At 57.2% G+C, this 15,207-nt stretch overlaps 1 protein-coding gene across 4 annotated transcripts in view; it reads left to right on the top strand.

Annotated features, from left to right (window-relative positions):
• The window catches only part of WIZ (WIZ zinc finger), a 50,609-nt gene that overhangs the window by 32,014 nt on the left and 3,388 nt on the right, over positions 1-15,207 (top strand). For 3 of the 4 annotated variants that reach the window (XM_080571676.1, XM_080571675.1, XM_080571678.1), the window contains 3 exons: positions 10,336-10,500; positions 11,346-11,849; positions 14,050-14,586. In XM_080571676.1, coding sequence (XP_080427802.1) covers positions 10,336-10,500; positions 11,346-11,849; positions 14,050-14,586 — 1,206 coding nt within the window. The remainder of the gene's footprint in view (positions 1-10,335; positions 10,501-11,345; positions 11,850-14,049; positions 14,587-15,207) is intronic. The other variant, XM_080571677.1, reaches the window with a different exon arrangement.

Raw genomic sequence — 15,207 nt, 5'->3', positions numbered from 1 at the left:
AAGCAACGTCACTCAACTTTTCAGCATGTGATGTTGGTTGGCACAGGGCTGGGAACATCTCCCACTCCTTACTGTGCCCATCTCTAGTTGCCTCGAAATGCCAGCTGGCTGGCTGTAACCTAAAGCCAAGTCACTGGAGAGGGTGTCAAACCCCCAGGGAAACAATGAATGCTGCTCCCCACTCCGGTGTTTTGTACGTGGTGGTTGCACTGTGTCATTTGCCTACAAAATGATGGGGCAAGGGGAGAAAAGCCCACCCTGTCAGGCATGGGATGGAGGCACGGCACGGGTGTTTGGGAGAAATCAGGTTGAGAATCATCTGGCCACAAAGGTAAAAGTCGGGAGCTGGAGCTTGACTTTGGCATGCTTATTTTAAACCTGTGTAAGGTTCAGTGCGGACGCTTTGGATGAGTGTGACCTGCAAGCAGCCTCGCAGCTTTGGAAAACAGAGAGCAAGAGTTCAAACCCACTTTTAAACAGCACTCCTGGATTTGCTCGCTCTGTATTTCCTTACAAGTCATGTCTTTGGGAGCAAATGTGAAGAAAATGAGTAAATCAAGAGAGCATAAAACTTTCCGGTTAGGACTGCGCGCCGGGCTTGGCAACCTGTTGCGCAACCAGAGCATGCACGGCAGATCACTTGGAGATATTGATCAGTGCTAAGGGTGAGCTTTTGTATTTAAATCTGATCCTGAGATGGTCGAAACACTTACCTGGCCCAACCTGTGGGGAAGCTGCTGCTTTCCTGGGGCAAGAGACATTACTGGAAAACACCAGCCTGGTACAGCCCTCTGGTGCTGGTCAATTTTTAAGCAGCACTTCCTAAGAGCATAGGAACTGGCAATCCCAAAATGTTGGGTGTCAAGCAAGCAGGGCAGAAGGCTGGCTTGGCTGAGCAGGGATCTTTTTCCAGAGCTTTGGCAGAAAAAGAAAGTGTGTGGCCAATGGAAGTGAGTCGGGTGACATGGGAGGGCTACAGGGATGCTGTTTGACTTTGTAGGGAGAAAATTTGTGCGACCAAAGCTCAATTAGAGTTGAAGTTGGCCAGTACTGTGCAGGACAATAAAAAGTGTTTTTTTTTTTTTTTTTTTTTTTTAATATGCTACCGCTGGTCCTCCTTTTGCTGTTAACATTGGTCCCTTACTTAGTGAGGTTGGTCACCTCACAAATGGGAACGTAGACAAAGCAGAGACATTCAGTGTCGTCTTTGCCTCTATAACACTGATGATGGGCCCTGGGACGCCCAGTGCCCTGAGCTGCAGGACCACGACTACAGAAACGATAAACTCTCTGCCAACCCCAAACTTGTGTGGGATTTGCTGCTTCAGCTGGGTGCATATAAGTCTATGGGACCTGATGGGACCCTAGGGTATTCGGAGAGCTGGCTGATGTCACGGCACTGAGCCTGCCGGAGTTGAAGAATTTTGGACAACGCTCTCAGACATGGGGGTTGAAGTCTCTTAGCTAGGAGCGTGGAGATAGCTCACTGCGAGTTGAACCCCTCCTTGTTTTGCTTTGAGTCTGAAGCAGCTCTTTCAGGACGAGTTGAAAGCATCTGTCGCAACCGATTTAAGAATGAAACAGCACTCGTCGCATTGCAATATTTATTTAACTCTTGCTCCGGCCACAGAAAAGCAGCTGAGCAAACAGTTATTGAATTGTGGTTGGAGATGGGGGGGTGACGGGTCTGTAGCAGGAGGATTTCGGGCTGTTTGTGAACCCACCTGTCCTTCTGTCTGTTTAAATCACTCGTGAGATGTTCGAGCGCTGAGAGCTCAAGCAAACTCCCTGTGTCCTCGTGGGTCTTAGCGGCCATGCTAAAATCTCAACTGCTGTTCTTTAAGGGCACCTGCTCAGCGTTAACATTCTCTGCATGTGTTTTATGCTAATTACATAATTTATAGATGTTTTTAAGCAATATTAATGAGATACGGGCTGGTAGCAGGCTATGGTGGCAGGTGGTGAAGCAGGGATCGATAGCATGTGTGTTCAGAGCGAGTTTTCTCACTCAGACAGGCGCGTGTTTGCGGTGTGGATGCTTCAGGACGGCACAACCAAGTCTGTGCTGGCACGCTCCTGGCACACAGTATGAAAGCCCATCTGACAACAGATCGATGCCTTTCCATCTCGCCGGCACAGCAGCAGCCCTCCAAGTCAGCGGTATCTCTGCGGCGCTGCCCGTTGCAAGCTGGTGGGGATGCAGGATGCGTGGCTCCATCTCACGGCAGCGGCGATGCCGGGACGTGCCGATCGCTCATGGCTCAGCACCTGCACGCTGCAAACTGCCACCTGCTTCCTTCCTGACCACTACCAAATGACGAGCACGAGCTGCCAAAAGGTTTCTGCCTGTGTTGCGAGATGCATCTTGGGCTGTTAATGTTCGAAAGCAGCTCTGCAGTAGACTCTTGGCTGAAACCCTCTGTTGTGCTACAGCTGAGTGCCAAAATCCCCTTTTTGGGGAGCATTGTCGTGAGCTGTTTTCTGTTTTGGCTGCGGTTTGTGGTTTCTAACAGGGGTGCGAAGGGAAACGAAGGTGGAGGACTCTGCTTTGCTTTCTGCAGCCCGGAGAGCAATTCAATGAGCACGGTTGCATTCTTGTAACCAAATCACCGCAGTGCCACGCATGAGCAGACCCTTGGATGGTTTTGGTGCTCTTGGGGCAAAGCCTCTCCTCCCAGAGCTGCTTGTGGGTGGGATGCACAGCCAGACCGAAGAGCAGTGTTGGGAAAGGCCTGTGGGTTTAACCACTCCTCTCCTGGCAAGCAGAGCATGAGAGGTGGGTGGCTACTGCCGGTCTTGCACACTTGGCTGCTTCTCTAAAAAGCCAGCCTTTAAGCAAAACCAAGAGTCAAAGGGAGGAAGTAGATGTTTGGGTCTGTGGCAAGAACCTGAACTTGGCTGGGCAGGTCAGAACTGAGTGTTGGGTGTTTAGGTAGGAGCAGAAACAGGATGTTGAGAGACGTTGGGGGACCCCAGGGGTCACCTGTGTTCCCTCCTGCTGCTGCAAAGCGAACCCACGGTACCCAAACCAACACTTGTTGCTCTCCCGTAGACTACAAACGAAATCTTTCCCTTTTCAGGCGTGATTTTATTCCCTCAATCATTAGTGATTCCAGTAGGTCTGAACACCCTCCCCGAAGTGTTTGCACTCCAAATCAGACGTGTTACTGCCTCGGTGCTGTGGAGAGCAGAAGGGTTATTTTAGCTCTTACCCACCCCAGGATGGGCTGTGATGTAGGGGTAGGTTGCAGCATTTGCTCTGGTTCAGTTTTTGAACAACTTGAAAGCCTGAAAACTGTTTTTTTCACACTTTTCTGTGGGACTGCTGGCTCTCAAGCTGTCTCCAGCCATCCTTGTGCAGTTGGTAGCTGCTGTGGAGAGGTCCCTGCACTTATCCATGGCTTTCCACGCAGGCCGTGATGGGCAGAGGTGTCCCAAACTGCTGCTGCTGCCTCCTTAAACCCCGTCTTGCCTTGCTAAAGATGCTGTTTGTGTATCTCCTGCTCCCCACCTATTGGCAGCTGCCTCGAAGAACACGTGGCGCTTCTTGGCAGGCGTTGGGAAGTATTAGGCAATTGCATCCTCCCCAAAACGTCCTGCAGCTCTCCTTCCTTGTAGCCTGCCTCACCTTGTTCCGTCCCCCACGCTGCTTTTGCAGACCTGGTGCCATTCTCTTCTGTTGTTCCCCCCTTTTTCCAGATTTAACTCCCCTTTGCTTCCCTTGCTGGCTCAGAAGGCGAGGTCTGCTAGACCTAAATTTCCCTTCCTGATCTGTTTTTTCCCTGGTTTGTTTTTGTTGGTGCGGCCGAAGCAGTGCTGGGCTCAGAGGCTCGGACAGGTTTTTATGAAGTAGCTGGAGGCACAAGCAGCAGGTTTGGGGTGGCACGTCTCCCCAGATTCTCCGCAGAACTTTGTCTGCAGGTGGTTTTCCAAGCGTCTTTGCTGAGCATAGACCATCAGTCAGTGCCCCATGATAGGTGGAAGCTAGCAAATGGCTTCCAATTTTCAAGAAGGGCAAGAGAGAAGCCCCTGGTAATTACAGGCCTGTCAGTCTCACTTCGGTGCCTGTTAGAATTATGGAGAAAATTACTCTGGGCATTAGTGAAAAAAACACTTGAAAGACAGTGCAGTCATCGGTCAAAGCCAACGTGCGCTCATAAAGAGAAAGAAGAAAGAGAAAGGAAAGAGAAAGAAGAAAGTCACGCCGTACCAATTTAATGTCCCTTTATGCCAAGGTTGCCCACCTGGTGGACAGAGGCGGTAGATGTGTTTTTTCTTGGCTTTTAGCAAAGCTTTTGAGACTCTCTCTCTCGGTACCCTTCTGGAGAAAATGTCCAGCTCAATGTGGACACGATGCGATGGGTGAAGAGCTGGCTGAAGGGTCGGGCTCAAAGGGTTGTGCTAAATGGGGCGATGCATCAGGCTGGCGGCCAGTTGCTGGCGGTGCTCGCCGGGGCTTGATTTTCGGGCCTTTTTGTTTTTTTATTTATTTATTTTCTTCAATGTTTGTATCAATGAGCTGGACGCAGGTGTTGAGTGCACACCAAGGAAGTTTTCAGGTGATGCAAGTTAGGAGGAGCTGCTGAAGGAGTTGATGAAGAGATGAGAGCGCTGGGCAATCACCAACCGTGAGAAATTTGACGAGCAAATGCTGGATTCTGCAGCTGGGATGGTGTAAGGCTGGCTGGCTGGCAAGGCTGGGGTGCAGCCCTGCCAACGGGGATCTGGGGATTTTGCTCGATGGTAACTCAGTGGTGTTGATATTTGACTCAGTACAAGCCAACAATGTGCTCAGGTGGCCAAAACGGTCAGCCACGGGCCGGTGTGCGTTGAGCATGGCATTGCTGACCAGGGGACGTAAGGGATTGTCCCACTCTGCTCAGCATCGGCTTCACCTCGAGTGCTGTGTGAGGGCTCCGCAATACGAAGAGGATGTAAAAAATAGGAGAATGTGCCCAAAGAAAGGCGACGAAGGTGGTGAAAGGACTGGAGGACGTAATGAATGAGGAGCTGAGGATACTTGGTGGTTGAGTTGGGAGATGAGAGGGAGGTGCTGATCTATCTGGTGACAGGATGCAAGGTGGTTTTGGGCTTAAAGGTGTATCAGGGGAGGTTCACATTGGATATTAGGAAAAAGTTCTTCCCTGGCAGGGTGGTTGGGCACTGGAACAGGCTCCCCAGGGATGTGGTCATGGCCCCAAGCCTGCTGGTGTGCAGGAAGCGTCCGGACAATGCTCTGAGGCGAATGGTTTAACTCTCGGGCTGCCCCGGAACTGGACATGATCCTTGTGGTCCCTTCTGACTCAGGATATTCAGGCGTTCTGTGACTCCAGTTGCCTTCAGCCCCTTCCCAGATACTTGGAGAAAATACTTAATCATTCCAAGAGAGCATTTCTCCGCTTCCTTCCAAATACAACATACAAAACATACCGAATTCCTCCGAACGATGATTACCACCACTGGCCAGGCCAGATGTCCTTTGGGGTTATTTCCCAGTAGACCTGAACAATTTCCTTCATCTCGTTGGCCCAGAGGCATTTTGCATACCACTTTGGTTCTCCTTGTTCCGTTCCCGACAGTGGCTCTGTCCTTATCTCACTACATCCTGGATTTCTGTATTTATTATGTACTTTTTGTACTCTTCTTTGTGTATACTCTTATATAGTGTTCTGCTCGATGGTTTAGTTGTCTTTTCAGCCAACAAAATCTCTGCCCTGGTGAGCCGATCATCTGGTGCAGCACTGCAGTTGTCTCTGACTCCCACCCATTTGGGAGCAGGTTGGATTTTTTTTTTTTTTTCCCCTCCAGATCTTCTTCCAGCTTTGGTCTGGCACTGGTCTTCCTCGTTCTCCAGGCACTGGCTCCAACCCTAATCGGGATGACATGGGGCTAGAGGATGTGTGGAGAACAGGGGGCTCCTTCCAGGGGACAACCAAGGAAAAAGGGAGAGGGGGCGAGTGTCAGGGGCTGTAAAATTCATTTTAAGGGCGTCAGTGGGGACTGTGATGGGGTTCTGCTCAGAGCCTCGAGTAGGCACGGCCCCCCACAGCTCCTTTGATTCCTCCCTCCAGCTCTTCTCATCCTGGGGGTGAGAACCAGCGTGGCCGAGGCCAGGAGATGATCCTGATTTTGTGGGATCCGGGATAGGGACAAGCACAGCCTGAGCCTCAGCAAGAGGCTCAAGAGAAGATAAAAATCAGAGCGGGGTGGGATTTTTCTTTTATTTTATCTGTGGTTTGTTCCTGGCTACTTATTCCCTACCTGCGGTGTCTGAGCAGCCACAGATCACAGGGTCACCGATCTGAATTCCCCTGCTCATCCTCCGTCCTCTTCTTGAGCACAAGCCCTGGGTTTGCCCACCATCCTGCCATCCTCTGCAACTTCACCTGCCTGGTGGGAAGGCTCCAAAACTTCTGGTCTTGTGCCCTCTCTGGTGGTGCTGATCTGCTGGTGGACACATCTATTCCATGTGAACCCAACTGCGCCGGTTCAGGTTGCAAACCTAAAATGAGTCATCGGGGTTTCGTGCACAGAGAACGAGGGTGGTCATCTCCCAGAGGAGCCCCTAAGAGACGATTTCTTCCCCCAGCACAGCTAAGGCTGGAAGAAGACATTTATTGTAGACTTCTTTGAGCCTCGTTTCCTCCTTTTCACTTCGACTTGAGCCCGAAGACCTTGGCGCAGCCCTGCGGCAGCTCTGGTTTCCATTCTGAGCATTGCTTTCTCTTCTTAATTGTGGTTGCTGTGCTGCAAAGGGAAAGAAAAGGAATCAAAATGCTCGAGCTTTGCGGACAGGGTCTTGCGTCCTGCTTGTCCCACGGTGGCTATGTTAATTGCAGATGAATGGAGGCTAGAAAAACCTTCTGGAGGTCTGTGCCTGACCCCATATACAAGTGAGGCCACCTTCAAAGCCACCTCTGGCCCTTCAAGGCCGTGTCACGTTGAGTTTGGAGGGGATGGAGGTGACAATATCCCCATCCTCAGCTAATGTGCCCCGAGAACCCTCCTCGCGTCACAGTTCTCAGGGCACGCTCTCCTCCTGTGCTGGCCTTTCTGATTTGTGTCCCCACGCGCTTGTTCCGTGCTCGCCCGCTGCCTGACCTACTTTCTGCTGTCTTTTGATTCCTTTCTTGAGTTTCAGGTTACTGAAAAGCTCCTGTTGGCCTCCTGCTTCACTTCCCTCCTTCCCCTGCATGGGGTCAGAGCGGGCTGTTGCCCTTGATACCATATTTTCTCCTGGGCTCTGAAGATTTCTGGTGGTGTGCAGTGCCGCAATCGAGCAGAGGGAAGCCGTACGCTGGTTTCTAGCCTGGATTTCAGCTCCGTTTTCACACAAACTGGGCTACAGCCATGGGAGAGGGCATGAAATCTCTCAGCCAGGTCTTTCCATTGTCGCTTTTTCAGGCTGCGGGGCAAAGTTGAGTCAACAAACAGAACAGAACCGATTTTCCAGGTGTGTTGGAGTTATTGGGATATCGGCCACTATTGTGAGCGTGTCTCTCCCCTATTCTGAGAGGGGATGTGTCGCCTCAGCACCCAAAAGCTGTCCGAACGACACCCCCTGTGTCATTACAGCCCAAAGACCAGAGCCTCTGGGGGCTCTCAGCTTACTTCGGTGGGCTTTGAAACTTCCTAAAATGTCAGGAACTGCCCCGCTGTGGTTTTTATTTAATTCTTTATTTTTTACCCTGACAGAAGCTGGCTGTGTTTAATCTACAGCCGTACTTTTTAAGTGCTTGGTAAAGTCTTCTGATGCAAACGTGAGTGGGAATTTGAACCTCTAAAGGCTTCCCCATGCTGAAAAACCGAGCGTCCAGCGTGTGGCTCTGGGTTTATTTTAGCTGTGGCTCTTGCGGGTGCTCTCCTCTTGGTTTGGTTTCGTTTGGTTTTGTTTGCTCCGCTCTGGGAACGGCAAGCCATATAGCATGTGCTTTCTTGCGGTGTAATTTCAGACAAAATCTGCAGGTTTTGGGTCCAACTCGTGCAAGGTAACGGCTGCACATGCTGTCCTATGTGCTCCCGTTCCTCCAAGTGGCTCCTGAATTCGTGGTGCTCTGGGCCCCTCTGGCTGTCGTTCAGCTGCGTAGCTCCACCAGTGGCAAAAGTGGCTTTTTGAGCTCTTTAGCTTTTCCCGCAGGGGAAACCTGATTTTTTTTTAATTTTTTTTTCCCCCATCAGGCAGGCCAGGGCTCCCTTCTCCCAACACCTGCTGTGCTTTTGGGATAGTTTTTGCCTAAAACCTGAGGTTCTCAGCTGGCTGGGGTAGCACTTGTTGGTCTGGTGATGGTTTTTTTATTTATTTATTTTTTGTTTGGTTGTTTTTCAGGGAGACTTTGCTGCTGTTTCCTGTCCCTTAAGTTTTTGACCTGTGGTTGCACATTATTTGTACTACTCCCTTTGTGGAGGGGGGCGGCAGTGCCTTAGGACACGGCTGCCCTGGACCCCTTTTACCAGGGGTGCAAAATTACATTTTTTTTTTTTTTTTAGCCGGGGGGGCAAAATTACCCCTTTTACTGGGGGCAAATTACCAAGGGGGAGGCCGACGGAGGGGCTGTGGGGCCGGAACGGCAGCGGTGTGAGGGGGGCACGGGGCCGGGCCTTGGCCTGTGCGTGGGGGCAGCGAGGCCCCAGGGGGGAGAGCAGAGGTGTGGTGAGGGGGCCCAGAGGGTCCCCACTTTGTGTGTGGGGGGGTTATCACTGTAGGGGTCCCCCTCCTTCATGTGGGGGTCCCCCCTTCATGTGGGGGGGACCCCTTCTGGGGGGGGGGTCCTCCCTTTGTGAGTGTGTGTGGGGGGTCCCCGCTGTGAGGGGAGGGTCCCGCTTTGTGTGTGGGGATCCCTGCTGTGGGGGGGCCCCCCCTTTGTGTGTGTGTGGGGGGGGGATCCCCCTTGGTGGGGGGGGGTCCCCCTTTTTGTGTCTGGGAGGTCCCACTTATGTGGGGGGGTGTCCCTGCTGCGTGGGGAGGGTCCCCCTTCGTGTGGGGGTCCCCCCTTCACCTGAGGGGGTCCGTGCTGTGGGGGGGTCCCCCCTTTGTGGGTGTGTTTGGGGGCGGGGTCCCCCTTTTTGTGTCTGGGGGTCCCCCCTTCGTGTGTGTGTGGGGGGGTCCCCTTTTTGTGTGTGGGTCCCCTTTGCGTGTAGGGGAGCCCCCCCCTCTTTTTGGAGGGGTCCCCCTCTGTTTTATGGGGGGGGCCCCCTCTGTTTTATGGGGGGGGCCCCCCTTTTTTGGGGGGGGGCTCCCGTCCCCGATCGATCTCTCGGCGCTCCTCCCGCCGCCGCCGCGGGCGCCCCGCGGGCTCGGCGCTCGCCTGCCCGCCCTGGCGCCGTCGGCGGGCGCGGCCTGAGGCCGGCCCGGGCCCGCTCGGCGCTCGGCTGCGCGGCCTGGCGGCCGCCCCGCATGTGCCGGAGCCAAGATGGCGGCCTCCACCTCCTCGCCGCCCAAAGTGACAAAAGCGGCGGCGGCGCCGCGGCCCCGGGACCGGGACCGGGGCGGGGAAGGCGAACCCGGGCCCGAGGCGACGCCCGAGCCCGGTGAGCGCCCCCCTCCTCCCGTCACCGCCGCGCCCAGGCCCGCCCGCGGCCCCCACCCCACCCCCTCCCCGCCGCCGCCGCCGCTCCGGGCCCGGCTCCGCCGCCGGCCTCAGCCTCGCCGTCGGGCCCGGGCCCGCTCGGGGAGCCCCGGGGCCGGCCGCCGCCGCCCGGCCGCCGCTCTCCTTTGTCCTCAGCTGCCGCCGAGCCCTGCTTTGTGCCGCACGGGGCCCCCGCCGAGCCCCCCGGGCCCGGCCTTCCCGGGCGGCACCGGCCCCTCCCGGCTCCCGTCACCGGGCCGAGGCGGCTCCGCTCCCGTTCTCGGCTGCCCGCGCTCGCCCTCCCGCTGCGGGGCCGCGGGCAGAGCCCCGAGGTGGGGAGGCGAGCCTTGGCCGTGCCCAGGCGCCGTCCCCGGTGTAGGAAGCATCGCCCTGCAGCAGCACCGTGCCCCCCGGCAGCCCCAAATCCACCTCGGAGCCCTCACGGGGCTGCCGGCGGCTCCGTCCGTCCCCCGGGGAGCTGTCACCGTCCCCAGGTGCTCCCGAGGCCTGCTGGCGGCTCACAGCGCCTCAGCCCCCCGGTGACGCGGGCGTCGTGTGTTGAAAGCATCCATCAGCCCCGCTCGAGGCTTGGTCGCTGCAGAAGCTGCACCCGTTTCCCCCCGTGAGCTCGGCTGGGCAGAGCTCCTTGCGTCTGGTTACGGAGCAGGGTGCAGCTGGGAGACCCTTTTCTCCCCCGGCATCACCCAAACGCACGCGTCTCCTCGCCCTGCCCAGGCTCGGGGGCTTGACGGTCTCCTTCTCTTGGCAGTTCTGGCGCCGGAGGAGGAGGAGTTGGTGGCCATGGAGGTGGGCTCGCCGCCGCTGCCGAAGAAAAGCGCTCCCGCCGGGCAGCTGGATCAGCCCACGAGCAGGATAGGGACCAAACTGTCTCCTGAGCCGCCCGGGAGCAAGCCAGAGCCTCAGGACTCCAAATGTGAGTACCTCCCCCACGCCTGACCGGTCGCCATCTGTCTTCTGGGGGTGGACGGGGGAAATCAGCCTTGCTGGCGGCTTCACGGCAGGGAAATGGTGTGGAGGGTCCGGCCTCCGGCTGAGCTGGGCTGCGACCTCTTAGAGGTGGGATGGAAGCTGCTTCAGAGCTCATGCCTCCGTCGCTTCCATGAGCAGTGGCCTTCCTGAGGTTGTTTTAGCTCAGTGTGAGCTGAGTGGCCTCTTGGCGAAGCGGGCTGAGGTGCGGAGCATCTCACCTCAGAGCACGGCACATCCTGTCCCCGCAGCATCCGTGGTGCCCTGAATTTCGGGACGTTGCTCACCAAACTCGAGGCGTGGTGCCCCAAATTTGGGGACATGGTGCCCCAAACTCAGGGATGTGGTGTTGGAGGCTGAGGGCTGGGACACTGTCAAAAATCAAGTGGGAGATGCCGCACCACCTCGGTCAGTCCCTCCTGTCCCTTTCAGTGCTCCTGGTTCCCAAAACAGTGATGCACGGTGATGAGGTGCACTCCAGGTCCCCTCCCTCACCGCCAGCTTTTGGAGCCTGCCAGCGACTGGTGGGCCACGGGCAGGGCTTTCAAAATCACGTCCAAAAGCGTCCCCGCCAGCCTTGGGCAGGGAGAACGGCAGAGCTGCGCGCACGAGCGGCGCGCTTTGTCCTCTTGCAGCTCTCCTCTCCCTTCCCTGGTTAATTCCTGGCTTCCCCAGGGGTAAGCAGAGAGCCTCGAGGTGTGAGATGAGGGCTCGGGACAGTAAAATCTCCCGCGGTGGCACCTGGTGGCCGTGACGAGCCTTGACTCCCTCTCTTTTTTCCTCCAACTGCAGCCCAGAACCTCACGACATGCGAGGTGTGCGGCGCCTGCTTCGAAACCCGCAAAGGCCTCTCCAGCCACGCTCGCTCTCACCTGCGGCAGCTCGGCGTGGCCGAGTCGGAGAGCAGCGGGGCCCCCATCGACTTGCTCTACGAACTGATGAAGCAGAAGGGCAAACCCGACGGCAGCCCCATGTCTCCCACCCTCGTCAAGAAATCCGGCTCTCCCAAGGACGGCGCGGCGGGCTCCCCGCGGCCCGCGCTCCTGGCGCTCGGCAAGGGCGGCGAGCGCCCGCCCGACGGCCCCGTCAACAAAGCCATCAAATCCCCCCCGGGTTTCTCCAAAAGCCTCTCGCAGCCGGGGTCCCCTATCCTCAAGAAGGTGCCGTCGGCGCTCTCGGGGTCCCCCTCTCCGAAAAACCCCGAGGATAAGAGCTCCAAGCTCTCGCTGAGCCCCCTGCAGAGCTCCCCGAAGGCACAGTGGCCGCAGGCGGATGAGGAAGGACCTCTCAATTTGAGTGAGTCTCTTTGTTTGTTTGTTTGTTTTTACCATCGGTGTTTCCCAGTAGGTCTCAGGTGGCAGAGATGGAGAGAGGGAAACCCCTGGCTTCTCCTGGCACGCTGAGCATCCCTTTGCTTGGTGCTGGGGTGGGAGAGCTCGGTGCAGGAGGCAGCGTTTGATTGCTGCCGCGCCCGAGGATGCAGCAGGAGATCGTGCTGCTCTGTCGCGACCGTCGGAAGGGGACAGCCCTCGTTGTCTGGGCTTCTGTTCGTTCCCCGTCGTGATTTCAGTAAAACTGTTCCCTCTCGCCGGCTCTCTGCCCTCTGAGCTCTTCGTGTCTCTGCAGCCGGGCACGGAGCATGCTGTCCGCTCCTGGAGCCCGCTGGTTTTTACTCTTCTCCAACAGTGCCAGATCTTGCTGGCAACCTTTTCCTAAGCAGTTGGAAGCGTTCGACCTCTCTGGCCCATTCGTTCTTCATCCTTTTTGCTGGCCGTGCCCAGCAGAGCCGGGCAGCAGGAACAGCCCACAGCCAGGGTTGTGTTGCTGCAAAAACCATCTGGCCTCCTCCAGAGCGCGTAGGAGACCCACCTCCAGCTGGAACCAGGCGCTTGGGTTGTGTCCTGCAATAAGAGCGATCGCAGAGGGCACAAACATCCGCTCTAAAGCATGTCTCGACCCTTTCCTGCTCACTCACAGACCAGCAGAGAGGTCGGCTGAGTCTGAGATGCGGTCGCGGGGCCTCGGTGGCCGGCAGCGGTACCCGGCCTTGCATCAGCACGTGGGGTTTGGTCGCGTCTCAGCTTTTCTCTGCTGTCTCCCCGCTCGCTCAACGCGCAGGCTTGCCGGGAAGGACCTGTGCTGCGACCCCGCAGGCGCATGGTTCGTGCCTCCCGGTGTTTCCCAGCCGTAAGTCCAGTCCCAGCCAGGTCTTTGGGAGACCTCATGCGTTGCCGGTCTCTTAGGACAGTTCCCCATATGAATTGCACCACATTTGGAGCCATTCCCTGCAGCAAAGCCCGTGGAGAAGAGGGCGTCTGTCCGCTGGGTTCAGTCCTTGCCTTGTACTGAGAGCGCCGAGCGCGGCTTTAACACCTCACATCCCTCGGCGCCAAGGGGCTGGGGGTTTGCAGACCCTGCAGGGTTTCTCCTAGCTCTTGCTGGGGCTGCGGAGCTGCTCCATCTTGACTGCTATCGTGCTTTTCCCAACCAAAGTGCTCTGGGACTGCAGCACATCCCCCGGCTGGGCCAGCTGATGGGGACAGCCGCAGTTGCTGGGTGTGCAGGACCAGAGGTGCTCTCCACCAGCAGTCAGAACATGCAGCGTTCAGCCCTCATTCTTCCTTGCAGCCAGGTTTAAATGACCTCGTCAACAGCAAAGGCTTCAAAACCACCTCTTCCCTCTTCTCCCTAAACTGGGGAGGGTGGAGACCCCCCCCCAAAGCTGGCCCAAAGAACCTGCGGCTCCCACAGCTCAAGTCAGCAGATCTCCCTTCTTTTGGGTGCTGCAACGCATCCGCCTCATCTCTGTGGGTCCCCTCTCGTCGCTGTCCCTTCTTGCTGCCCTGTCCCTTCCTGGCCTCGCTTCAGCAGCACCCAAAACCCAGACCAGCCTGTTGCCACCTCAATTGAGGCGGTGAAACAAACCTTCTGGCCACGTTCCCCCTCCTGTACAGCGCTCCCTGAGCATCCTGGCACTGAACACCTCTCCCTGACTCCTGCCTGCTGCTGGCAGCATCTCACCTCTCTTTGGGGCAGGGATCTGTCTCGATTCCCCATCAGGGACCGCTTAAATCACGCGCTCGTCTCCTCGAGCTGGTGTGGAGTCCCGAGGGGCTGCAGGTCACCCCCTTGGTGTGGAGGTCTTGCCACGTGTTCCCCTCCAGGACGCTGTGTGGTTCAGGTGGCGGCTTGTTTTCAGCGGCCGAACCTTCATCTCCCTCCTCTTTGTCGTCAGAAACGTGCTGAGATCTGGGGCCTCGTGGAGGCAGGAGATTTGGGGAGGGGGCTGCGGAGACACAGCGCTGGGCTTTCCACGCGTCAACGCGGAGGTTTTGGTCCTGCTCGCTTCCACGTCCAGTGAAGGACTGGTTTCGTTGGGCGCATGGCTTTGGCTTTGGGCTGCCCTGATGGGGACGTTCTTGGCACCGCCGGGCTGCGTCCTCCTGCCCGGCCGCCCGGCCCGACAGTCACGATTCTCCCTTTCCTCTCCCCGCAGCCTCTGGGTCGGAGCCGGTGCGGGACATCCGCTGCGAGTTCTGCGGCGAGTACTTCGAGAACCGCAAGGGGCTGTCGAGCCACGCTCGCTCCCACCTCCGGCAGATGGGGGTGACGGAGTGGTACGTCAACGGCTCGCCCATCGACACGCTGCGGGAGATCCTCAAGCGCCGAACCCAGCCGCGGAGCGGCGCCTCCAACCCCGCCGGCCCCGGGCAGAAAGCCATGGCCAAGACCTTCCTGGGCAGCATGGGACCCCTGGAGCCTCGGGGTCCTGGAGAGCTTCACATCCCCACCCTCGCCAAGAAGGTCCAGCAACCAGGCAGTCCCCTGGGGCAGTCTCCTACCTCGTCCCCACCTCCTACTGCCCGGAAGATGTTTCCAGGCCTCTCTCCTCCCTCCTTGCAGAAGAAGCTCAAACAAGACCAGCTGAGGGTGGAAATCAAGCGCGAGATGATGTCAGGAGGCCTCCACGGAGACCCCCACCCCTCCGACCGAGCCTGGTCCCCGCGGGAGGAGATGTCTCCCCTGAACCTCTGTAAGTGCGTGGCTCTTGCCTTCCCCCCGTCCAGGGGTCGGGTGGGACCACGCTCCCTCTGTGCTGGGGATGTGGGATCCGAAATGCAAGGCTGAAGGAGTTGGGGTTGTTCAGCACGACGAGAAGGCTCTGGGGAGACCTCGTAGTGGTCTTCCGGTACCTAAAGGGGGCTACAGGAATGCTGGGGAGGGGCTCTGACAGGGGGTGTAGTGACAGGGACAAAGGGTGACGGCTTTAAACTAAAAGAGGATGGATTTGGATTAGATAAAGGGAAGAAATTCTTCACCATGAGGATGGTGAGGCACTGGAGCAAGTTGTCCAGGGAAGATGTGGGTGCCCCATCCCTGGAAGTGCCCGGGACCAGGCTGGATGGGGTTTGGGCAGCCCGGGCTGGTGGGGAGGGGTCCCTGCCCATGGCAGGGGGCTGGAACTGGGACGGGCTTTGAAGTCTATTCCAACCCAAACCATTTTATGGTTCTGTGATACGTCTCGCTCCGAGAAGGGGCTGTGTGTTCTCCTTAGCCATCACTGGGTGCTTTGGGGTCCTGCTGCGGGATCTGCTCCTGGGTTCCCAGCTTCTTCTGTGGGTTGTGGGGGAAGGATCGGAGGGGTAGGCACAAC

The sequence above is a fragment of the Anser brachyrhynchus genome (genome assembly GCF_964034855.1).
Source record: "Anser brachyrhynchus genome assembly, chromosome: 35".
In the NCBI taxonomy this organism is placed as follows: Eukaryota; Metazoa; Chordata; class Aves; order Anseriformes; family Anatidae; genus Anser; species Anser brachyrhynchus.
This window is presented reverse-complemented; position numbering and strand designations above follow the sequence as displayed.